This window comes from Portunus trituberculatus, chromosome 45 (genome assembly GCF_017591435.1).
Source record: "Portunus trituberculatus isolate SZX2019 chromosome 45, ASM1759143v1, whole genome shotgun sequence".
NCBI classification, from domain to species: domain Eukaryota; kingdom Metazoa; phylum Arthropoda; class Malacostraca; order Decapoda; family Portunidae; genus Portunus; species Portunus trituberculatus.
The window spans coordinates 8,229,980-8,256,526 of record NC_059299.1 but is presented as its reverse complement, the minus strand read 5'-3'; the positions used below and the strand labels follow the sequence as shown (position 1 = coordinate 8,256,526).

The 26,547-nt window shown below is 41.2% G+C and overlaps 2 protein-coding genes across 3 annotated transcripts in view; one reads left to right on the top strand and one right to left on the bottom strand.

Moving 5' to 3' along the window:
• The first annotated feature begins 1,260 nt into the window (after positions 1 to 1,260).
• Positions 1,261 to 15,982, top strand: LOC123519444 (secretion-regulating guanine nucleotide exchange factor-like). 2 transcript variants are annotated; one of them, XM_045280744.1, is made up of 9 exons: positions 1,262 to 1,416; positions 2,460 to 2,548; positions 2,680 to 2,823; positions 2,937 to 3,116; positions 3,329 to 3,538; positions 3,763 to 3,869; positions 4,578 to 4,805; positions 10,132 to 10,401; positions 12,418 to 15,982. In XM_045280744.1, the coding sequence occupies exons 2-8, from the start codon at positions 2,480 to 2,482 to the stop codon at positions 10,382 to 10,384; spliced, it is 1,191 nt and encodes a 396-aa protein (XP_045136679.1). In that variant the 5' UTR covers positions 1,262 to 1,416; positions 2,460 to 2,479; the 3' UTR covers positions 10,385 to 10,401; positions 12,418 to 15,982. The 2 variants fall into 2 exon arrangements, with proteins under 2 accessions (XP_045136678.1, XP_045136679.1); XM_045280743.1 differs by having other exon boundaries at positions 1,261 to 1,416; positions 10,132 to 15,982.
• A 126-nt stretch (positions 15,983 to 16,108) lies between these two features.
• Positions 16,109 to 26,547, bottom strand: part of LOC123519442 (SH3 and multiple ankyrin repeat domains protein 1-like) — a 27,414-nt gene continuing 16,975 nt past the window's right edge. The window contains exons 2-6 of the mRNA XM_045280741.1: positions 25,613 to 25,799; positions 23,655 to 23,804; positions 23,230 to 23,292; positions 22,859 to 23,015; positions 16,109 to 21,867 (exon numbers count right to left, since the gene is read on the bottom strand). Of these exons, the coding sequence (XP_045136676.1) occupies positions 21,861 to 21,867; positions 22,859 to 23,015; positions 23,230 to 23,292; positions 23,655 to 23,804; positions 25,613 to 25,799 (564 nt within the window). The 3' untranslated portion in view covers positions 16,109 to 21,860. The remainder of the gene's footprint in view (positions 21,868 to 22,858; positions 23,016 to 23,229; positions 23,293 to 23,654; positions 23,805 to 25,612; positions 25,800 to 26,547) is intronic.

The following is a 26,547-nucleotide window of genomic DNA, read 5'->3' as shown; positions in this document are numbered from 1 at the left end:
TCTCTTCCTCCATACTCCTCAAACGCCTCCTCCATAGTTGTGTTCTCCTTAATTCTTTTTTCCTCCTCGCTCACACTACTCCAGCAAAGGTGAAATAATTTGGCATGTGGTGAATAGTGAACACTTGTGGGATGCGCTGATCTGTGAAGAGGCGAGTGTGGGAAGGAGCGAGTCACTGCTTGGAGGGAGGAGGGAGGAGGGAGAGGGAGAGATGTCATGGATGATGGTCGTAGTAGCAATAGGTTAGATAGTTGAATGATAGTAACGTAGTATAATAATGATGAATAGTTAGTGCAGAACAATGAAACAAAAGATATGCGTACTTGATAACATTCCTACTTTCGTGATAGCAATGGCGAACGTCTGATCTAGCGAGCCCAGGCATTAGCCATTAGCATTAGCACCAGTAGCTGCCCTCGTTCTTATTCACACGCACACTTGTGGTATTGAGGTCAGCGAGCGGCCAGAGGGACCACTATTGATTAAACTCGTATCTTTAATCCTAACATTTCCATAAGCTTTCCTCCAGCACTAGCAGGTCACGGAGACAACCCACCAGTATCTGTAACATCGTTCCTGACGTCACTTGCGCCACACCCACCTGACACAGTAACACCACACATAAAATCACGTGCTCCCATCCACCACCACATCACATAACTAACACACCCAATCATTACTACAAGTGTGCTGGATGAATACAGCTGGACCCATGAAGTATAATTAGAAACATTACTTTCGTTTCAAAACAACATAACTACTACCGTAAATAAGGTTAGCTATTCTTTACTTACCTTGTAAAACTGTATTCCGCTGCTGCTTCATGCATTCCTGTGTCAGTTCACAGCTACAAACCGTAATACACACTGCAGCAGTGTATTTCGATGGCTATCACTGTGAGACCTTCAAAGCAGTGCAGAAAAGCTTGACATTTTACTTAATTCTCCTAATGGATTGAATTAATTGCCTCACTAACACATTCATTCAGATTTGACTGAGAGGACTGGGAGTAGGAGCTAATATGAATGACAAAAAAACGCTTTGCAACAAAGACATATAATATAAAACACTACGAAAATAACAAAACATTAATATGCGAAGACAAAAGTTAGGTAGAAAAAGAATGAAAGTGAAATAAATGGAGTTTTATGAAAACCGTCCTGAGGTGAGGAATGTACCAAATCGATAGTTAAATCTCTTATAAGAAACAAATGTAATATAAAACATTACAAAAATAGCAAACTAGCATTACGTGATAGAGAAAAATTGAGCGAAGAGGAGATTAGAGCGAAATAATTGGAATACTGATGGAAACCGTCCCAAAGTGAGGAGTGTTCTGGATCAGTAGTAAACACAGCAGTCTTCACCAAGGTCGCCCTAGTCGCCTCGTGCCCGCCAAACCACGCCCTTAAGAAGGTAATTTCGCCTTAACTCACTCTCTTAATGAACCACATGCCACCTTAGCTTCCTTCTGCCTAAAAATAAAGAAAAAATGGTGGATGGCTGGATGTGTGCGTCTGATTTTCCTATTATTTTGTTTGTTTATTTTTTGTCGAGTTGATTCTTCAATTTTTTGGCCATTTGTTCTCTCGTTTGGCTTATTGTCATTAATTTCGTTTGTCTGTCTGTGTGTCTGCAAGCGTCAGTGTTGATTAGTTTGCGTGCGTGTGTTTGTGTCCTCTGTATTTACGATTGGATGTGTTGACCCAATTCATTTATTAACACCAGAACATTATCAAAGCTCTAATATCCTACTCCAATTTTCTTGCAGGGTTATTTAGTTCATATAAGCAGCCATTTAATTCTTGTCATCGCCTGGAACTGATTGTAAACTGTTGGGCGTGAAAGGTGACAGCACTGCGGCTCCTGGTGTCTTTAAATGCCTTGGTTGAATTACCTTTTACAGTGTTATTTAGTCGTGTTTTTGCTTGTTTAGTCCACATGATTGCTTAAAGTTGATATAAAAGTCTTGATGTTGGAAAAGAGTTCTATTTATACTTCAGTTTTTCATAATTTAATATTTACTTTTATTTATGGTCATGTTTAATTATATCATTTACTCTTTAGCTCGTTTTTTTTTTTTATCAATTAACTTTAAATCCTCACCCATCATTGATATTTGAACTTTTAAGGATAATTTCATCAATGTATATTTTGTTATATTAGTTTTTTTTCAGTTGGATATTCTCTCAGAACATTATTGCTCATTTATTCCATGTCATTTCCCTACAACAATATTTGAACCTTGCCAGTAAAAAATGTAATAATCTACCAATCAGTATGTTAATTTTTGTGATTTGATTTTCTTGTGAGTTCAGAAATTTTGTTGATTGCTTGTAACTAAAACTCCAGTCGGTGAAAAATATCCGTAACCTTAACTAGAGACCAATACAGAGTCAGGATTGTCAGTTAGCAGTGGTAGTGCAGTGTGAGGTGTAACACTGTCTTCCCACCCACAGATGAGGCAAGGTGTGTGAGGATGACAGCTTTGTACGCGTGGGGTGCCAACAGCCATGGGCAACTGGGCCTTGGCTATGTCAGTGAACAGGTGTGTGTGTATAACTTTCTTGTAACAACCCTGAGACATTGAAGATACTAGTGTTCTCATAATAAGTGAATGGTCTTACCTTGTGTTCAGTGTTGTGAGGGTGCAGCCACAGTAAGGTCTCCTCCCTCCAGGTCACGCTACCAACCCGAGTGGAGGAGCTGCCGGACCACCTGAATGAGCCGTCCATCCAGTCTGCCGTGGGTGGTGGGGGACACACTTTCTTGCTCACCGCCCAGGGCCGTCTCTTTGGGGCTGGATGGAATGCTAGTGGACAGGTGCTGGAAAAGACAGAGAAATTATTATTTGTAAACACAATGACTTTTAAACTATTTTATAGCATTTAAAAAACCTTAAGCAGCAGTTGGTTGGCATCTCTATTCACTTCCAGGTTGGGAATGGCACTCAGGGGCGAGCAGTGCCAATGTTTCAGCTGATCCGAGGCCTGGAGGGACACCAGGTGGTCTCAGTGGCCTGTGGATGGGCACACTCCATTGCTCTCAGTCAGTCTGGCCAGGTCTGGGTGTGGGGCTCTAATAGCCATGGCCAGCTGGGGCTTCCCAAGGAAGAGGTGAGGCACAGAGAGATAGAGAGAAAGGACAGTAATGCAGATAATTTAGGCCATAAGAATTTTTTATTCCATAATTTGTTGGTTGAAATGAACTTAATATACATATACTGTAGTGATTGAAGGGGCTGGTTGAAAGCTGATAAACATAGGGGATATCAATTTCCCATTACTACTGAAATGAGCCTCCTGACAAGCCTCTCATTGGTCCCCAGGTGCCTTTCACAAGCCTTCCAATTAGCCTCAACCTGACCAATGTGGTGAGTGTGTCGGCCGGCCTGCGCCACACTGCCGTGGCCACGCGTGATGGCCGAGCATACACTTGGGGCCATGGACACCGTGGACAGCTTGGCCACATTGATGGTGATGGCCAGCTGGTGAAGCAGCAGCCCACACCGAGGGTTGTGGACCACGTGGAAGGAGTGGTGAGTTAATGAAACTTTATTCAACACACAGCTACTATTGTCATTACACTTGGGTTTTCTTTATTATAACATAATACGTACTTATTTGCTCATAGCCTGCGCAATTTTCCTCATCTTCCTTACTGACTGCTGGCCACCACTTGTCAAACTTCTTCAGGTTGCATATGAGCACTAGACAGGTAACATTATCATTATTACATTACTACTACTATTCTAATTCCCAGGTGATGAGTGTTGCCTGTGGCCAGAACACCACGTACGCCCTGACAGATGAAGGTCAGGTGTTGGCCTGGGGGGACAACAAGTGGGGGCAGCTGGCACACGACCCAAGGTGACCTGTCGTGTCCACCTAACACTGCCCTTCCTCCTCACAGCTTTCCTTTTGGTTTCCTCTGGTGCTTTTGTTGTAATTCCTATTCTGAGATTGTGATGACTTTTAACAATGCTACTGACATCCATACAACCTACATTGGTTTCTCTCTCTCCCCAACACACACAGGAATGTAGTCTACTTCACTTGCCCTCTCACCATCCTTCTATATACACTTCTTTCCTGAGCTTGTCTAGATATCAGGGTTGCTGTTGATGCCTACATAGCATACTTTATCTTCTCTCTCTCCATTCTTTACAATTGCTACCATATATACTCCACATACACTCCTTTTTCTAGTCTAGTGTGTAAATATTAGAGTTAATGATTAGCTTTTAACCCTTTTGACTTCTATTAGGTACATCTTTCCTTAATTACTGATCATTCTGGGGCATCTTTACTTGTTTTTCAGCCTCCTCCAATGTTTAAACTGGCTAGGCATTGCAAAATATATTCTTTCCATCCCCAATGTTCCTGTAGAGGGTTTTATAGTTTCCTTGCATTCCTGCTGGTGGTGATCATTTTGTGTCAGTGAAAGGCTGAACAACTGACACTGGTTTCTCTTTCCTATGTTCCTGTAGATACCAGATTCCATGCATTACTTCTGGTGGTGTGAATTGCTTTGTGTCACAGTAAAATGCTTAACTGACGCTGATTTTTCTGACACAGGAATGTAGCGTACTTCACCTGCCCCCTCACCATCCCCCACAACTACTTTGGAGGGAAACGTGTGCTGTGGCTGAGGGCCGGGTGGACTCACTGTGTGGCTGGGGCAACTAATGGGTCTGTGTACGTGTGGGGTCGGGCAGACTATGGGCAGCTGGGACCCTCGGAGGAAGAGAAGGACGATTCAAGTTCAGACACTGCAGCGAATGAGGAGCATAGTAAACGGTGCAGGTGAGAGAGAGGGAGTATGGTTGGTTTGAAGTGTGAAGTTTGTCTGTTCGCCATGTCATATAATTAGTAGAGTATGTATTTCTTTTTATTTTAGAGGGAGGGAAAGAGAGAGATACCAAAAGAAATTAATGATGCACTTCACTTACCATTGATATTTAGCTTATTTTGCCTACACACACACACACACACACACACACACACACACACACACACACACACACACACACACACACACACACACACACACGGGTACGGTACGGTACACAGAAGACGCGGTCGCTGAGCTCCGGAAAAATCATCTGTTGCCGTTGCCTAAGAGTAACTAAGGTGGGTAAGGAGCATGTAATGTTTGTCCCGTCTCCATATGTTAACTGTTGAGAAGCAAGTAATGTCCAGGGAAGGTGAATTTTAACTGTAACCTGCGTTGGAACCATCAGCTGGGAGTGTTTACATCTGCGCAACATGGCGGCCGCATATTCGGAAGAGAAATTAGACTTCACAGGCTTCCAAGGTACAATGGAAAAGAGCGTCTATGTCAAGAAAATTCTGGAATTAGAAGGAAAAATTGAAAAACTATTTGAAAAGTATGGCAAACTGGAAAAGAGTCATAACAATGTGCTGAAAGAGTGCGCTGAAATGAAGACAGAAAATGCAGTACTGAAAGAGGAAGTTAAGTTAATTAAAGTGAATTGCGACAAATGTGGAGAATCTTTAGGAAAAGTGATGGAGAAGCAGGCTGAATGGAAAAAAAGTCAGGAAGTGGAAAGAAAGGAGGTAAATTACAAAGTTGCAAGTCTGGAAAAGGAAATCAAAGAGTCTGGGGAGAAAACTTTGGGCCTTGCTGAAATTATAGATCAACAGATCATAGAAGAGAAGATTGCTGAGAAAGTTGTGAAGGTTATTAAGTCAAATGAGACATTGGTGAGGGAAACTGTAGACAAAAAGAGATGTGTGGTGATATTTGGTGTGGAGGAGGATAAGACACCGAGTAAAATGGAGAGAGAGAAAACATAAAAAGGTGATAAATAATATCATTAATGTGGTGCAGGAGGAGGGAAAAGACCTAGTACAAGAAATAGAGGACTTCCATAGAATTGGAAAGTTCACAGGAGAAGGTATGAGGCCAGTAAGAATCAAATTTAAGTCACAAAAGGATGTAGATGAATTGGTGGAGAAGTCATGGAGGTTAGCCCAGCAGGAAACAACAAGGAAGATTTGGTTGAGAAGAGATCTCGGTGAAAAGGAAAGAGAAATGTTAAATGAGTTGAGAAAGGAGGCTTTGAAAAAAAATGAAGAGAGGACAGAAGAGGAGAAGAAAGAGTTTTTCTGGAGAATCTTGGATATGAGACTGAGGAAGTGGTTCATAACCCAGAAAAGTACAGTAAGAAAGGACTAAAGAAACTTACGTATGAGCGGAATGTAATGTATTCCAACATAAATGGAGTGATATCGGGGATTTTAGAACTCAACGATTACTTGAGGGATAAGAACCCAGATATTGTGGGTCTTACTGAAACAAAACTGAGAGAGGGAGAAGACCTGATGATGGTTGGAGAAGGAAATATAATGTTTGGAAAAGAAATAGAGTAGGTAAGATGGGAGGAGGAGTGATGTTGCTGGTTAAAAAGATATAAAGGTGGATCAAGTGAAAGAAGGTATGGGAAAGGCAGAAGTGCTAAAGATCAGAGCAGAAACTAATGAAGGAAAAAAGAGGCACTACATAGTGGTGTACGTACCACCTAAGACAAATGCATGGTCAGTACAGGAATATGAAGAAATGATAAGAGATACAGGAACATGTCTGGAAGAAATGTTGGGTGGCTGTGAACGAACTATAATGATGGGAGATTTTAATTGTAAAGAGGTGTGTTGGGAGGACTGGTCAATGGAGGATCAGAGACAACATGGGGAAATACACTATTGACACTGGCAATGGAAAATGTGTTAACTCAGTGGGTCAAAGAAGATACTAGGTTTGGAGGAGAGGGAGCATCGTCAAGACTGGACTTGGTCTTTAGTACAGAGCCAATGGTCATTGAGGAGATGAGGGTGGAGTGCCCTTTAGCAAAGAGTGATCATGCAGTTTTGGAGTTCAAGGTGATAGATGAAGAGAAATCTAGAAGAAATGAAGAATATAAAGTGGGAAGATGGAATTATGCCAAGACAGATTTTGGAAACCTAAGGAAATTCTTTCAAGAGACAAATTGGATGAAATTCAAGAGTGCTAAGGAGCAAATGAAAAGTGGAAGGAATTTATAAAAATATACAAAGAAGGTGAGAAAAATTTGTACCAATAAGACAACATAGAGAAGTTGGAAAGCAGGACTGGTTTAACGATAGATGTGAAAAGGCTAGAACAAGAAAAGAGGATGCATGGAAGAGGTGGAGAAGGAAAAGACGGATTAAGCAGTGGGAAAGTTACAAAAGAGCAAGAAATGAATATGTGTTGATTAGAAGAGAAGAAAGAAAGAAACAAGAAAAGGATATAATTGATAAATGTAAAGACCAACCAAGGCTTTTTTACAGACATGTGAACAACAACATCAAAAATAGAGAAAGTATTGAAAGTTTAGAAGTAAATGGAGTTTGCAGTGAGGATCCCAGGGAAATGGCAGAGGCTATGAATGGATGCTTTCGGAAGGTATTCACAAAGGAGACTGCTTTTGACAAGCCACTGGTAATGGAACAGAAAGGGATTATGAAGGAGTTTCAAGTAACTGTGGAGGAGATCAAGAATATGATGGGGAGTCTAGAAGTGAGAAAAGCTGTGGGACCTGATGGGGTATCAGGATGGATTTTAAGAGAATGCAGGAGCAACTGGCAGAAAAAGTTTGTGAAGTAATTGATGCCTCATTAAGGGAAGGTGTAGTGCCCCAAGACTGGAAAAGAGCTAACATTGTCCCAATTTATAAATCAGGTAACAAGAGAGACCCATTGAACTATAGACCAGTGTCACTTACAAGTGTGGTAGCTAAGATGTGTGAGAGGGTGGTGAAGAATAGATGGACAGACTTCTTGGAGAAAATGACATACTTTGTGAGTGTCAATTTGGTTTTAGAAAAGGGCGTTCATGCACGACAAACCTGATATGTTACTATTCGAGGGTGATAGATGTAATACAGGAAAGAGATGGTTGGGCTGATGGAATATATCTGGATTTAAAAAAGGCCTTTGATAAGGTACCACACCGGAGACTGATCTGGAAACTTGAAATGGTAGGAGGAGTGCATGGCAGTTTACTAAAATGGATGGAAGACTTTTGGTAGGAAGAGAAATGAGAACAATAATTAAGGACAGACCATCAGAATGGGGCTTGGTGGAGAGTGGAGTCCCACAGGGATCAGTGTTGGCACCAGTAATGTTTGCGGTCTACATAAATGACATGGTGGATGGGGTGTCCAGTTATGTGAGCCTATTTGCAGACGATGCAAAATTGTTAAGAAAAGTGAGATGTGACAAAGATTGCGAACTACTCCAGGAAGACTTGGACAGAATATGGAAATGGAGCTGTACATGGCAAATGGAGTTCAACACGACAAAATGCAAGAAATTAGAGTTTGGCAAGAGTGAAAGAAGAATCAGGAGTATGTACAAGATAGGAAATGAAGACATAAAACCAGTCATGAAGAAAAAGACCTTGGGGTGACAATTACCAATGACCTATCGCCAGAGAGACATATAAACAAAATAATTGGAGAAGTATTGAACTTATTGAGGAACATAAGAGTGGCGTTCGTATATTTAGATGAAGAAATGATGAAGAAAATAATTACTGCAATGATAAGACCAAGGCTTGAATATGCAACAATACAGTGGGCTCGAACTTAAAGAAACACATAAGGAAACTAGAGAAAGTACAGAGGGCTGCAACAAAAATGGTGCCTGACTTAAGAGATTTGACTTATGAAGACAGACTGAACAGAATGCAACTTCCGACCCTGGAAAACAGAAGAGAAAGGGAGACCTGATAGCAATATACAGAGTGATGATTGGCATGGAAAAATGGATAGGGAAGATCTGTGTATGTGGAATGAAAGAGTGTCGAGAGGGCATGGGAAAAACTAAAATGGCCACTTATAGGAGAGATGTGAAAAAATATAGCTTCCCTCATAGAAGGGTGGAAGCATGGAATAGTTTAGACGTGGAAGTGGTCAACGCAAGGAATATTCATGATTTTAAGAAAAAGCTGGACATTAGTAGATATGGAGACGGGACAGTACGAGCATAGCTCCTTTCCCGTATGTTACAATTAGGTAAATACAATTAGGTAAATACACACACACACACCGCATAGTGTAGTGGTTAGTACGCTCGACTCACAATCGAGAGGGTCCGGGTTCGAGTCCCAGAGGCAGCGAGGCAAATGGGCAAGCCTCTTAATGTGTGGCCCCTGTTCACCTAGCAGTAAATAGGTATGGGATGTAACTCGAGGGGTTGTGGCCTCGCTTTCCCAGTGTGTGGAGTGTGTTGTGGTCTCAGTCCTACCTGAAGATCGGTCTATGAGCTCTGAGCTCGCTCTGTAATGGGGAAGACTGGCTGGGTGACCAGAAGGTGACCGTGGTGAATTACACACACACACACACATTTACTTTATTTTCCTAACCTTTTTCAACTTACATACACACCTAAGACAACATATGATACACTTGTAGATGCCATTTCTCTGTAAGATAGCAATAAATATAAACTCTCCTTATTGATGCACCACAACCAATGAAAAAAATATACATACTAAAAAACAAACACCTAAAAAAAAACCTGACCTGAAGATATACTATAAAAAGTTCTGTTACTTACTTCATCTCCTTACTTTTTTATGCGAGAGGGGAAACCCAACCAAAGGCAACAAGACTAAAACAAAAATTCCCACTTAAATGCCAGTCCCCTAGCAGGTTGGAGAGAGTTAGCCAAAAGAAAGTGATAGAAGTCTTGAAATCTCCCTCTTAAATAAGTTCAGATCATAGGAAGATGGAAATGCAGAAGCAGGCTTTGCTCACCTCCCTCTTAACCCCTTCAGTACTGGGACTCATTTCTACCATGAGTTTTGAGTATGATTGGACAATTTTATTTAGATTAGGAAGAGTGTATGGAGATAAGAAATTTAATGGCCAGAGTCTTCACGATTCTAATCCTCACATAAGTTTTTGAACTGTATAAAATCACCAAATAGTAAACCGAATAAATATGAAAATGCACCATGGTACTGAAGGGGTCATAAGATGGAAAACAGAGGCAGGCTTTACTCACCACTCTCTTAAATGAGTTCATAAGAGGTTTTAAGATGGAAATACAGAGGCAGACTTTACTCACCTCCCTTTCCTCACAGATACATCCCAAGCAAGCTGTGCATCAACAAGAGGATAAAGACAGTGATGTGTGGCTCAGAGCATAACCTGTCCATAGTGGAAGAGACAGCCAAGGAGAGCGCTCTTTACTCCTGGGGCTGGAATGAGCATGGGAACTGTGGGGACGGCACCACCACCAACCTCCATCAGCCAAGGGTCATTGCGCTGCCTGGCCTTGTGAGGGTCATTGGTGCTGGGTCAGGTCACTCCTTCGCCCTTGTCAGGCTTTCTTAATCCTGGGAGTTCTCTTGGTTTGTTTCTCCCTCTGTGTTTTTTGTTCTTTGTTTCTGAGTTAGTTTTTTTTCTTTTCTTACTTTCTATTCTTATTTCATCTGTTGTCCTGATGTTGTCTTCTCTTATTCTTTTATTTCCTTTGTTTCCTCCTTGATTTGCTGTCTTTTGTCTTCTTCCTTCTCTTCACCTCTTTTTCTATAATTCATTGTCATAGTTTTGTCTCCTTTTTTTCATTTTGTTTTTCTTTTTAATCCACTGCCTTCTTATTTTCTATATTTTGTCTCTTCCTTTTCTGTATATTTGTTTTACTTTATATTTCATTACATTCTTCCTTCCTTGCTGTTTTTTCTATTCTTTCTCACTAATTTGACATTTTTGAGAACATTGATCTAACTTTATCAAACCTCCCTTTCCCATCTCACATCTATCTTTCCCTTTCCATCATGGTTATTTTAGAAGTCAAGCTCATTTAGAAACAAGAACTCCCCTTTTTTATTTCTCACATCAGCGCAACTTACTGGGTCTCATAACTCCCTTTAACCCCTAAATAACCCATATGTGCTTCTGACTCCACCTCCCCTGTATGCCTGTATAGAAGGGGCAAGGTCGATATGGTCAGTCATTACCCAACATGCATCTCTCCCTCTCTTGTTTATCTCTCACCTGTTATAGTCAAGCATTCACAGGTGTTTTAACGAAGCATTCTCAGGGGGGAGGCTGTTCTCTCACCTGTCATTGTTCTCTTATGCATATAGGTATGTACTCCCTCATTGATTACTGTACTGGATGCTTCACTTGAGAGGTCTTGCTCGTTTTTACTTGGAGTCGTCTTTTTATTTTATCTCCCTGTTTGTGAGCTGCTGAAGAGATACTTGTGTGTGTGTGTGTGTGTGTGAAATTTTTTCTTTCTTGTCCTTAGGTTCATATTCAGTTTGCTGAAGTTTTTGTTTTGTTTTTGTCATTCAGTTTCGTGTATTTAGCATTTCAGTGTAGCTTTTCTTTCCCAGATGTGAAGTCACATTAGAATTTTGTGGTGTGATATTATCCTTTGTGTGTGTGTGTGTGTGTGTGTGTGTGTGTGTGTGTGTGTGTGTGTGTGTGTGTGTGTGTGTGTGTGTGTGTGTGTGCAAGGAGAAGAGTAAGAAAGTCTTCACGTTGCACTGACCAGCATTGAGAAAGTTTTTAATTTAAAGTTTTACCTTTACCGGGAAATTTTTAATGTGTGTATGTGTGTGTGTGTGTGTGTGTGTGTGTGTGTGTGTGTGTGTGTGTGTGTGTGTGTGTGTGTGTGTGTGTGTGTGTGTGTGCAAGGAAGAGAAGAGTAAGAAAGTTTTCATGCTGTACTATTCATCATTGAGAAAATTTTTAAAAGTTTTTAACCCTTACTGGGAAAATTTATAATAATTATCGTCATTACTTTTCACAATTTTTCCATCCCATGACACATCCCATCATGATATCGCCCCAAGGTTCAGATTGGGTTTGCGCATAATCACCAAATTTTGAAAGGTTTTACCCTTTACTGGGAACGTTTATTATTATTACACAATTTTTCATCCCATGACATATCCCATCATGATATTGATCCTGGATTTGGATTGGGTTCCCACACTATCATGAGAGTTTGGTTTGGCCCTCAGCTGGGAACATTTGCTACTATCATCATTATCATGATTTCTCCATCACACGATATTTCCCATCACACGCCTGGCACTACAGTAGGAAGTGTTTAGGGTGATGCTAAGCAGGTTCTGTTGCTTCTTGTGGGATGTGGTAATGCTAGTGAGAGCCTTAATGAATTTTAAAAAATAAATATAAAACATCACTGGAGAATAAGGACACGCACAACCAGTGTGTAAAATTTTTTTATATAGTCAAACTTCTTTTGTACGCCATGAACAATTTGCAGATTAGGGATAAGAGAAGAATATTTGTATATTTAACTTCTTTTGTAGTTCATATATGATATGCTGATTAGGAGCATTGAGATTTTTTTTTATCTCAGGTTAATCTTGTCTGCACTGCTCATACAGGAGTGATGTCACACTGGCCCTCAACACTGAACGTGCTTAGGAAACATTATGAAGCGTTATGCTACCGAAACACTGCAGGGGGTGAGACCAGGAGGTGCTGAAGACAAGAACTGACATGGCACGATTTACTATCCACAACCCTCTTACTGCTCTGGGTATTTTTTCTTGACCTCCCTATAAAGTGTTTGCGTGGAGATGCACCACAGGAAAATGAGAAAACGTGAGATTAATTTAGTCTTCTTACACTACAGAAATATTTACAAGGGGTTAGTGTGAGAATAATGTATAAAAAGTTATATTTATTTGAAGAGAAAGTTTTGTCACTCATGCAGTTTTGTTTGGTTCATTATAGAATTTTCAAACTCTGTCATTCACCGTGAAATTTTAATGTAAACTTGTCATATAATATTATAACTTAAGAATTCATTGCTCTGGAACTCCCTCTTTCCTTCTGTATTCCCCCCTTCCTAAGCTTTTTATCCTCCAGTTTTAGAAAACCTTTGGCTTTTCTCTTTTGTGACTGGCACCTCAGTGGACTCTTTTCCCCTCTTTATTTCTGTAGACCAGTGCCACTTGAATATAAAGAGACTAAGAGCAAGTGTACAGCTCCATATAACTTGGTCTTTGGCAGTCTCACTTGATTGCCGGACAGACTCTAGTGGCAGTAAGGCAGGTGCTAATCCCATGGCAGGAATGTAGGCCAATGACATATGATAGAGGATTCTTATGACTTACTTGGGTCCTTACCACACGATGGTTGCAAGAAATGAGTTGGTAATTCTATTTTATACTTCTGCTATTAATATGTGTGCTTGTGTCTCCTGTGTGGCTGTGCGTGCGTGGGTGTGTGTGCTTGCTGCTAGCTGTTGAGTGTACTGAACTAGCCACCTACATAGGCCTGCCAATAAGCTGTTAAGTACTTAATACATTTCATTACCAAAGTGCTAATCTATATATGCTCTGACTTGCTTCTTTCTTTGGTTCACTATAGATCTTGTCAAAAAACCATCACTTTTTATTGCACTTACATTCATTTTCAAGCTGATATGAGAGGTCATAGTTGATCTTGAATTGTTGACACATTTACTCTTGAGGAACCTGTTAAAACATCACTATTTCCCCCACCGGCACTATGGACACTTGAGGCAGTCTATGATGTCTTGTTTAGGGTTACACTGCCCTTGAGGAACCTGTCAAAATGTCCATTATTTCCCTAGCACTCTCACTTTAAACACTCAAGACATTACTTCCTGTTTTTTATTACACTACTCTTGAGGAACCTGTCATAACTTCCATTACTTCCCTGACACTCAACATACATGCTTATTGTTGGTCTTACTTCCTTAAATCTGTTCATCACCTAATTTTGTTACCTTTAGTATATTAGTGAGGAGATTATGGTGTTCCTAGTCTACTCTCACTCTTCTTACTTTCATCAGGCACTCTCATACATCTCTTGCTATGACAGTGGGGGGTTGTTTTCATTTTCTCATGTCTCCCACAACAATACAGTGAGATTTACTTGGCTTTCTGAGAAGCACTCCTCACCCCTAGAATTCTTAAATGTCCCTTAGTTTACACTCTCCCTTCACTCTGCTGATGGGAGCAATATTCACATTCTCACCTCCCCCCATAATAAAGTGAGAGGCAGGACAATAGCCTCTCCTCACTCATTACTCTCACGTGGCACTCTTTAGATGCCTCCTAGTTTCACTCGCCTCACCTCCCACCATGGTACTAGTTCTCCACACATCCAGAACCTTGTGATGCCACTCAACCCTTAGTATAGCTGCCAGCTTAGTCAAGAGGCCATGAGAGGGCATCACTGAGCCCCACAACATAGGTTATATACACATACTATATATAAACACACTTTTTTCCTCTCTCTCTCTCTCTCTCTCTCTCTCTCTCTCTCTCTCTCTCTCTCTCTCTCTCTCTCTCTCTCTCTCTCTCTCAGTCCGTTTACAGGAGAATGGTTATTTGATCCGGCATGTGAGAAATGTCCAAGTGTTGATAGGAGTGCTTCATGGGGCAGCCAATTGTTCCTGGCAGTTGTGGTGATACAGAGATGAAGTGTTTTTCTTTCATTATGGGTTATTTTGTAGGAGTCTTGCGAGATGTGACTTGTGAATGGCAAAAAACCTTACCAAGAGTTTTGACGAGAGTCCATGACACCTCCACTGGGCAGTGTGTGTGGCTCCCGGACACACTGCACTGCTAGCTACAGCGACTTTGGCGCCGCTGGGCCACTGCACACCTCTAATGACTATTCATGTCAATCACATGGCAGGGAATGTTGCTTCATTATGCATAACACAACAGTGTTGTTTATAATGCCGTGGGTGGTAACCTTCACTTTCTCTGACGTGAAGCATGTTATCAGAGGCCTGCCTTGGCATGCTGGTGTCTTGGGTGACCAGTTGTTGACCTCAGGAAGATACATCTTGCTGTGGATAGGAAGTTTTGTGATAAATATATACATATATATATATAAATATTGATTCTCAGTCATATGGAGAAACTGTATAATTTAATGAAATTTTTGTATTGTACGTTTATCAAATGTGCCGTTGGAACTGTTGGAAGGCAAGGGTGGGGCACACTGGCTGCTGCCGATGCCGGAAGTCACGTCCACCCGGGCACTGCAGGTCCTCAGTCATGCATTTGCTATCCTCCTCATTTAAGGTGAACCTGCTGCTTTGTACAGTGAGTGACATAATGACCACCCTCTAACACGGGTGGAGACTCAACACCTGCACACTCCCACATCCTCCTGGGCAGCACAGCACAGTGCCGTGCAGCATGATATGCACAGCTTCAGGAGCATCACTTGGCTCTGAGTTGAGCTTCACCTGTAACAGTGGACAGAAGTACTGGTCACTTACTGTATGATGAGACCATTTATATGGGTATCACTAGATGTGCTCTCATTATATTTGTTTGTCATAAGTTAGTTTGCCTAGCTATCTTTTTGTGTGTGATTCCAAGCTTTATTTTTTATTCTTATTTTGTGTTCCCTTCTGCAAGCAGTGTTTCTGCACTCTTGGGTCTCCGCCAGACAATCGAACTGTTGTTTGTGACACGTCTCTCTTGTGAGCCACACTGGTGACTCTCTCCATATCATGCATGTGAGGAGAGCCTGAGGTGCCATTGTGCCCTGTGGCAGCAGAGTGCCACAGAGATGCCCTGTAGTGGAGTGGGTCTACCACCACCACTACCACCACCATCACCATCTCAGCATCTTAGATCATATGAGAAAGGAGATGTTTGGTTGATTTGCTTTAAGAATTCCGTTAATATATCTTGCCACTTGTATTGTTATTATGTTGTAATAGGAAATAACTAGAAGTGAATTATATCAAATGCTCAGTGTGTTTTGGAGACAGGATTTTGTACTCTGTGCCTCCTGGGGTCTTTACAAGGGCAGGGGTTTGGGTCTCTTAGGCTGGAAGAAATCTTTGGCCAAAATATAATTTTTTTGTGTGTGAAGAGGTGGGAACTTTCTTTTTTGACATTGTATTGTAAGAAGTGAAGAATGCATTTGGGAATAAAAGGGAAGAGCAAACATTGTCTCATTCCAACAGTGAGACAGTGGATGGCAGTGGGAGTCCAGCCTCTGCCTCTCTCCTGCACTAGAGAGAGGCTCTACTAACACAATACACATTAAGGGATCTGAAAATCAAACAAGACAAGTATATCAATAATATATTAAAGACTTTGTATTTTTACATAAAATCTAAAATTTACATACCACTGAAACAATCCGGCAACTTCATAGAACTTACAGCTTTAATTTTGGATTGAAAACAGACCAACTATTTACTCCTGTGAAGCCAAGCGCTCATTATTGCTATGAAGGGACGACCTGGCGGCGCCCAACACACGGAAGAAATGTACCACTGACCCTCATGGTGGAAGGTTGTCCCCACCAGCATCACCTCAGCCTCCCCCGTCCTGCCTCACCCCATCAGCCCACTGCTTAACCCTCAGACTGCTGCAGCTCCTTCAGACTCAGATTAGCTTTGAAAGATGAGGCAACACAAAGGAGCAATTGAGTAAGTTAAACCCTTTATTTTTTGTATTTTATTCTTGAATCACTAAATTCACTCAACGTTGCTCAAAAGAACAGCTGTTAAATTATCATTAGCAGTCAGAAGATTAATGTGGCTAAAACATTCACCTTGTAATTGTAAAGAGCATGATTTGAGAGACAGGAACAAGCAAATAAACTTGAAATTTTATGCTAAATTGAAACAAGCCATAATACTAAGAGTAGTTAGTGAGGAGGAGCAGCAGGAGTAAGGTGTGCCAGCAAAGTGCTTCCAATATATTGATTTTAACACAAGTCACAGTTCAGTACAGTTTCATCCCTTAAACATAATGAGGATTCTGGGGTAACCGTGCACACCAACCATGCACACACTCTTTAACATGGATCTCCTATAACCTCCACAAATAGACACCAGAGGACTGTGTTCCTATGAGCCTCACAGCTTTTGGGGATTGAAGAGGCCAGCAACACTCTGGCAGAGAGGACAAGGCAACCATGTCCTTCCTGTTGCAGTAAGAACGGCCATTATGATTCACTATGCATTAAACACTTTGGTCTTTCACTATGATAATTTTCAAGTTGTGAGTGAGTTGGGTTGTTCACTTAAGAGTGTTATAGATTGTTTGAGTTTTCATGGTTTTTTTTTATGCATGAATGATCCAAACTCCTTGCTAAACTATCACTAGAATTATGAACACATTCTTGAAAACCTTAATTTCTTGGGTACAGTTGGAAGTCGTCAAGAGAAGATACTGAAATATTAGACAACATGAGCCTTGATTTAATGACTGGCTCTCGGTACAGATTGAATGTTTCAGCCTTCAGGAGGTGGTGCACTTTGGGGGCATAACGAGGGATACGTTTGTGTTTAGTGGGAATTCCTCAACTGAAACTGTTACATAAAAAAAAAAAAAAAAAAAAAAAAACAGTAACATCAACTTAAAAATGAAGAGAATGATGACCCCTACAGTCCTTCCTCAGGGCATGGTGCCACCATCACCATCAGGAACTTGATCATTTACACACTTGTCAACAAACAAAGTCCCAATTGTCACATTGGTAATGTCTATATACAATGCCCTAAACAATACAGTAATAGGACAGCACAAAGAAAAACAATACTATATATAAAAAATAAATAAAAAAAACAAAATATCTTTCCATCTGCAGCTGCTGTATCTTGAACGAATTGATCACTTACATTTGGTAACCTAATGACATGGCGATGGGTGGCGGTCACACGCGCGCGCGCACACACTCGCACACACACACCAGAGAACTGTTAGTGGGTAAGTATGGGTCAGCTCAGCTCCATGTCTTTGAGTTGGCGAAGATGCACCAACCCAGGTTTTACTGCCACTGGTCAGACAAGCCTCAGCAGCAGTAATACACAACAAACCATGACTAGTTCCTCAGCAAAGCCACAGACATGTGGCCGCAGTCTTGGGCCTGACCTCTCGGCCTTCTTGGTGACTGCAAGGTGTCTTCTCAGGGTCACGTCCATGCTTGTCTATTACCATTTCAATGTGTTGCTGATCTGTTATGACTACTCCCTGTGAATGTCATGATGGACTAATGCTGCACAGTACACAGTATAATAGTAGTAGTACTTTGTGAATATGAGAGCATGCAGAAAAGACGCGAATGTTACGATTCACACCTTTCACGGTAATGCTTTGCTCTTAAAACATTCTACTTACATTGTAAGAGAATCGTCTAGTATAAAAACTTTCATCCAACTAAAAGCATCATTATTATTATTACCTTGGAAATCTAAGCCCTTAACACGCTATCAAAATTTCTTACGACAGGTCAGACCAAGAGTGAAACAATTTGCTGGGTTGCCGTGGTTCATACTCTCACCATTGAGGGGAAGCGTCCTTCAGATCCCTCACAACCCTGGACGTCTTCCCTGGAGGACCACAGACACCCATGCAATCGCTGGCACTTGAATTTATGCTAAGAGAAGTAGAGTTCATTCAAAGAGGACACGCTATATACAATGTGGTGCAACTACAAGCCTCAGACACACTGATATGGCGGGGCGCTGACTTACTTCACCTACAGGAGTGTCAAGTATCAAGAGAGCAAGGGAGGGGAACCTGCAAGCATTGAACGAACGGCTGAAAAATCACAACAGCGGTTGGAACATTTGTCTGTAAAAGAATTCACAGACGCAGCAGGAACCAGGACAGCTTGGGAACTCCTGCCATGTGTGAAGCAGTTTATAAACACCACTGGAGCAGCTCATTTAGATTCGGTGCTCCTCGGTAAGTACAGTTTGGTTCGGAAGTCATGTAACCTTCTGCACTCACTTCTATTGTGGTTTGTGTCTTTCCTTCAGTCTTCACCCCTTTCACCTACTCACTGTCATACAAAACCTGATGATTCAAAGAACCTCAGCAACTTACAGGATTTAGAATTGAGGATAAACACTTAAGAACAATGTAAGTGACTGCAGGTTATACAACTTTTGACCATACTGTACACTTGTTAATACAAAGGATAAAAATATTGTTAAAAGGCAAAGTAATAATAGTGCATATACCATGGTGAGGATAACAGGCCAGAGTTGCTGTACATTGAATCAAAACTAAAATGTGAACACTTTACCAAACAAGCTTGATCCTCTATGGATAATCCTGATCCTGTATGTAATGGCATCAAAGCACACTCCTTCCTTTATCCCAGACATTATGCAACATTGATGTGTGTAGTTTCTTCTTCCTCCAACTAAATTTGAGATGAATTTTTCTAAAAGTCTAAGTGAAGCTGTCAACAAACTGGCCTAGGAACTGATCTAAAGAGGGAGTTTGTGCAAGTATGAAACATGATTGTCACTCAAGACATTACACGCATGACCTTCCCTGTCTCGTCTCCTTCCCCCCATGGGTCAAAACACAACAGACAAAACGTGGACAAATTCTCAAAAATCTCCAGTTAATGCAGCAGTTAGGCAAAAAAAAAAAAAAAAAAAAAAAAAAAAAAAAAAGTGGGAGGGATAATAAACACTCCAAATTACAGATAAACTTCAGTAACTCCTACATAGAATTAGTCACTTCCAGCAGCCTTTTGTTTAGTATCACGCCAAGGTCTGCTCTGTCTACGTAAGGAAAGCAAATCGTGTGGCATTAGCGAGCATAAGTTTTTTGTATCTATTATCTTATCAGCTGCACCCGGGCTTAAAGTTACTGACTTGGGGATCGCTCAGAGGGAAAGTAAGCAATGGCACACAAAAAAGGCCTTAAAGCAGTGTTGGGAGTCATGCGTATGTAGAAGTGTTATGGGTCAGTGTGTATGTAAGTGTGTGTGTTTAATGATGCATATGAAGTATAGTAAGCAAAATCTAACTGAGAAACAGGGAAAGGTGTGTTCTAAAGGAGAGTGGATGTGTGAGAGTGCATGGTGAAGGGTGACAATGGTGAGGATGTGGTGGTGGTGGTGGTGGTGACTAACAATTTGTTCATTCAAGTTGTGTTACTAATGACAGTGGAAATTAAGCGACTGATGATATGCAAAGAGTGATGATTGTGTGACTAATGAAAGACAACTGCAATGGCCACAAGGATGGGAGGAGGATATGAAAAACACAGAAACGCTATGAAACAAATTGTAACTAAAAACTAAACAGGTAAAAAAATGATAACTATGCGAAGAGAATCATTAAAAATCTCTAAAAATAAGAAAAAAAAAAGAGCTCTATCTCTTCCCAAATCCACATCATCATCATCATTATAGAAGGCCTAGATATCTATGCATCTTATTATGGAGAGTCGAGGCATCGGCACAAAACAATGCCGTAATATTATGTGGATTCCGAACTTTCTGGATCCAAGAGAAAGAGAGATAACTTCCTTGTGAGATGAGCTAAGAGGCATTATGATTATTATTATTATTATGGAGTAAAAACCCTTGACTATTTAAGACCGTTTAATCTAGTCTTACCTAAATTTATTGACTAAGAGAGTTAAGCTGGCACAGACGACACACCACCAGCGAAATGTAAGAATATCTATACGTATTGGGGTGGTGACTCTGTTTAGGCTTCTCCCAGGTTGTCTCCTGCCAACCCAGTTCTGTGTTTGTGTTCCTTTCTCTTCTTTCTCTCATTTCCTTCTGTGCTTCTATATTTCTTCTCATTTCTTTCTGTGCTTGCATTCATCTTGTCGTTCTTCTTTTCTTCTTTTCCTCATTTCCTTACTTGTATTTGTCTTCTTCTCTTCCTTCTAGTTTCCTTCTCAGTGCTCTGGAACCTGTGTCTGGAGGTTGTGTTGAGGTGCGTGGTCGGTGTCAGTGCTGGAAGCAACTCATGAGAGGTTGACAACAACAAGGATAAAGTGAAGTATGAAGGAAGGGGAGCCAGTGAAGGTTTCTCAAGGTCACTCTGTACTGGGAGCAACTCAAAAACAGCTCACAATAGAAAAAAAGTAATGAATAAAAATGTGAAGGAAAGGAAAGATTATTTTGTGATTAAAGGAAATAATGCAAGAATGTAGAGAAGAAGAGAATTAGTGAAGGTTTTTTTTGGTCATGGGCAACTGGTGAAGCAACTCATATTTCACAACAGAAAATTGAACTGGAAAAAAAAAAAATAAAATAAAAAAAAAAAAAAATAAAAAAAAAAAAAATAAAAAACATGAACAGGAGGAAGACGAGGAACTGACAAAAGTTCCTCGTGGTCAAAATCTCATGGCAGCAAATATGGCTCTTGTCAAACAGAACTGCAGCATGGACACAAAAGAACACAAGAAATAAGAGCAGACCAATTGAACCTTGCAGGCATGACACACCAAAGTAACACAGATACATGTCAACACCACAATCTGTCTCTCGTCAACACAGAATCAGACAACAGCAGCGTCACACACACACATACACACTTGCTGTGTAGACAGAACACTACACAGGAGTAATGCCGGGACCACTGAGGGTCAGGAGAAGCAATGGGGGTGGCAGGATGGAGGCCCAGGAAGCAAGACATTCTCTAGAAGACACAAGACGGTGCCCTTGCAATGCCACGTCCTGCACTGCTCAGCTTCCACATTCGCTACGTAAACTGTGTCGTCACTCGTGCGCTGGACACAAGCCGATATGTGAGTTCGTGAATTATTTCCTCTTTGTCTCTTCACTTTCCTCCGTGCCTTGCCTCACGTTTTCACACACTCGTGGCCTCCATTCATAAGTACAGTACTGGTGGCTGTAAGGAAGCATTACTAATAGTGAATGGACAGGAGAGAACACTTCTTTCACCTCACTCACGCCACACACTCGACTCTTTCATGCTGCATCCACTCTTCCAGCCTCTGAGGAGTGAGGGACAGGCGGTCACCATGGGCTGCTCTTGACACTGGGGAGCTGCAAGGCCTCTGCTTCATGCCAATGTCTGGGTCACTTAGGCCCTGCAACAAGAGAAGACTTTTTACTTCTATGCACAAACGAGATACAAAGGTAAAAGCAAATTCAGGATTGAAAAAGGCGGCTTATTGTCAAATTTCTAGCCACATGCAACTTAACCTCTGCATGAATAGAATATGTAGTGTGTTTACTTTTATGCACAAAGACACAAGCAAAATAACCACATTCAGGATTAAAAAGAAGGATTATCAATGTCTCTCATACATGAATAAGATAGACTTTGGGTCACTGAGAGCCTGGATCAAGAGAACTGTGATGTTTACTACCTATACAGAAGGAAGATACGAGAATAAAACAAAAAGAAGAAAGGCTTTCTTATTATACCTCTCTTATAGAAAAAAGGGACAAGGATGTAAAGGCAGGATAAACTTATAGCCACAAGAAGCATCTTGAATGGAAATAGAACCTCTGAAAGTACCTACAGAACCAACAGGCCTTAAAACACTCTGGTTCTGACATTCACTGCTTTCCAACACTGCACATCATCACTCTATGACCTTTATCACATATATGAAGAGACAAGATTAAAACAAATTCAGAACAGTAAAAAAGTATCCCACTAACCATCTCTCTCACAGAAACACCAAGAACTGACCTCAAAACAGGGAAAACAAGAGAAAAAGTGACAGACTGAGCAATAACCAGGTCTTGACATACACTGCTACTAACACCCACGACCCCACTACCACCACCCCAGGCCCTCCCCTCTCTGTCAGCACACCTGGAGGTCTTAACACACGCAGCTACTGACACCCATGACCCACCACCACCACTACCACTGTAAGCCCTCCCCTCTCTGTCAGTATACCTGGAGGTCTTGACACACCCTGCTGCTGAAACCTACAACCCACCACCACCACCACCACAGGTCCTCCCCTTTCTGTCAGTACCCCTGGAGGTCTTGACACACACTGCTACAGACACCCACAACCCAACACCACCACCACCCTATGCCTTCCCCTCTCTGCATCGCACCTGGAGTCGTTCTCTGCATGAATGATGGTCCTCTCCTTGTAATAGATCTCCTCCTCCTCTTGGTCGCACAGCAGCAGCACCACGGCACCGAACAGGAAGATGGCAGCACCCCAGCCAACGCCGTAAGCCCACCCGAACTCCCACAGGGTCCGGTTTCCTGCAACATATTCACTACCTCAGTTTGGTACACGAAATTGTGGCTTCAAGAACTATGAGAACTCTCAGACTCACTGGTTGATTAATTCATTATGGTAAGCACATGGAAATTGAAATGTATGAAGTGTAATGAGTTTTGGGGCCTCTCTCTCTGTCTGTCTGTTTGTCTGTCTATCTCCTTGTCTGTTTCTATCTCTCACTCTATCTCCACTCACCAAGTTCCAGCTCCTGCGCGAAGAAAACTGGATACAGGATGAGTGCTACAAGGATGGCAATCACTGTAGGAGGAAGAGGAAGAACATTATTAGATACATAGGTACTCTCTCTGGTCCACTCCACTAACACATCCCAACACATTCTTTAGAGGGGGAACTAAACAAGACTGAAAAAAAATTAACTTAGCAACATTAACAACTCAATCTTGCAAAAACACACACACACACACACACACACAAGGAAAACAAGTCAATATAAACATTAATCACAATTCAGTTCTATAAAAAACAAACCCCTAAACACACAAACCCCAACATCTAACACCACCAAGACATTTCTAAGATCCTCACCAAATACAAAACCATACACCTCCACACCCCATCACACCACCAGGACCCCTAGGAAGACCACAGCAGGTACTCACAAGCAAGAGTCATCACCCAGACGGCAATCCTGTAGTAACGTGTTTTGACAGAAGGGTCGTTGTTGCTCAGACCGAGGCCTGTCATGATGGTGGCAAAGAAGTCCAGCAGCAGACAGATGACACACAGGGCAGCGCTGGCCATGATGTAGGCTGGGGACACGAGGTGAGGTGAGGTGAGGTGAGGTTAGGTTAGGTTTGGTAAGATTTGGTTTTGTTAGGTTAGGTTAGTTTTTTTTTTTTTTTGGTCTGGTTAACTTAGGTATAATTTTCATGGATTCTCTCTCTCTCTCTCTCTCTCTCTCTACATATTTATAGATTAGTCTTATTTTCATGTATATAATATTATCCATTCATAACTCATTGGCAATTTGTATATGCTCTCTCTCTCTCTCTCTCTCTCTCTCTCTCTCTCTCTCTCTCTCTCTCTCTCTCCCCCAAACTCTATTTCATTTTCCATTCAATTTCCTGTTATCATTATTACTTATTGTATTCATGTTTCTCTCTCTCTCTCTCTCTGGCTGGGGAATATGACACACACACACACACACACACACACACACACACACACACACACACACACACACACACACACACACACACACACACACAGGGATTTCAACATTATCTTTAGCTTCTTCCCTTCCCTTCATCCCTCTGGCCTATTGATCTGCCCCCTCCCCCAAAGCCTGCCCCTCCTTCCCCTTCTCTCCCCTCAGCCTCTATACTCTCTTTTTATGGCATTCTGGGCACAAGCTAGGCAGGAAAAAGTGGTATGATAGCATTAGTCTCTCTCTCTCTCTCTCTCTCTCTCTCTCTCTCTCTCTCTCTTATTTATTATCTTCTTTTTCTTTACTAAACTATTATATCTATTTTTTGTTTGTTTTTATTATTTATCCATGTGTTTAAGGTAAGTCTCTCTCTCTCTCTCTCTCTCTCTCTCTCTCTCTCTCTCTCTCTCTCTCTCTTTTGTCTTTTTATATCTTTAATATATTTACATAATTAATTTCTTTTCAAACTCCATTTAATCTCAATAAATTTTATATTATTATCATTATTATTATTATTATTTCTACCTTTATACCTGTCCCTTGTTTACCTGGCTGTCTATAATTGCCTTTTGGACATCAGGAGCAGCAGCACCAGGAGCATATTCATTTTAAAAGGTCAACTCTCTCTCTCTCTCTCTCTCTCTCTCGTGGTGCTCATGGTAGAAATTAACTTTAAATTTCCATTGGTGGTTATATTTTTAACCTTGAAACTACAAAGGTACGTGGGAAGGTTAGGAGGTGAAGGGTGAGAGAGAGAGAGAGAGAGAGAGAGAGAGAGAGAGAGAGAGAGAGAGAGAGAGAGAGAGAGAGAGAGAGTGTGTGTGTGTGTGTGTGTGTGTGTGTGTGTGTGTGTGTGTGTGTGTGTGTGTACTTGCATGGACCTGAATTGCCCCATTCCCTGGTTGGAATATTAATTAACTAGCCCACCTGTCTGTCAGAGAGAGAGAGAGAGAGAGAGAGAGAGAGAGAGAGAGAGAGAGAGAGAGAGTACCACCACCACCATCTTCAGACTTTTAAATCTTTTTCTTTCATTCAATCTCTTTTCTTACATTAGTTTTTATATTCCTTCTTTTCCACTAACAACTTTCAAAACATGTCTACCTATATCCGCAATTATCTATCTAACAATCTATCTACTTATCTGCCTATCAAACTATCTATCTTTGTTCATATCTGTTTATTTACCTCTTTATCTATCTGTCTATTTGTCTATATATCTTTATCTATCTATCTGTTATCCTTCATATTTAATCATCCATATCTGTTTCCTTATCCATCTACCATCTATCTATCTATCTATATCTCTTTATCTACCTATCTATCACCCTTCATATTTAATTATCCATATCTGTTTCTTTACCCATCTACCATCCTTCATATCTAACCATCCATCCATTCATCCATGCTTACGTTCGTCTCGTGCTGGGTGACATCCCGGTTCCGCGTTGATTTGGAAAGGCAGGGGTTTGGGCGCGCCTTGCTCCACGCAGTGCTCAAAGAGGCCCTGCCGCCAGCCCACCGCCAACAGCCAATCGGAGGACGCGAGGGCCAGCACCATCAGGAAGGCTGTGATGATGCCGCACACTAAGGCGATCACCTGCAGAAGGAAGAGAGGTGTTACAAGACGTTGGTGCTGTTTGTGTTCGTTCTCCTTGCGTCTACTAGTCTATTTCTGCTACTAATACCACTACTGCTACCGATATTAGATTTCTTGGGGGCTGAGTTCAGAGATACAAAAAAAAAAAAAAAAAACCTTATTTGAGTTAAAGAAAGGAAAAGAAGTTGGTATTTTGTGTTGGTGTTTATAGCTATACTTGCATCTCCTATTACTACCGATAATGATGGTTTTGGAGCTGCTGGGTTGATGTTACAAGACGATGATGAAGGAAATTGTGTGTGTTTGTGACATGATTGCGTCTACTGTTGCCACTGTTAATGATGTTTTTGAAGTTAAGTCTTATGAAGGCTATTATCTGCAGAAGAAAGGGGGATTAGAGAGAAAAAATGAAGGATGTTAGTGCTGCAGAGAGAGAGAGAGAGAGAGAGAGAGAGAGAGAGAGAGAGAGAGAGAGAGAGAGAGAGAGAGAGAGAGAATAAAAGGGCCATCAAAAAGATCAAGAGGGAGAGAAAATAGAGCCAGAGATAAAAGAGAAAGAAGAAAGGGGAAAAAATAAACCAAAGACTAGAAAGGAGAAAAATAAAATACAAAGACGAAAACACGAAAGAAAGAACCACAAAATGACCAAGATGGAGAAAAATAAAAGAAGAAAAATAGAAAAAAGAAAAAAAAAGTTACAATTTCCTCCTCGTCTCACCACCAAGTAAAATGGACACTTGGCAACCCG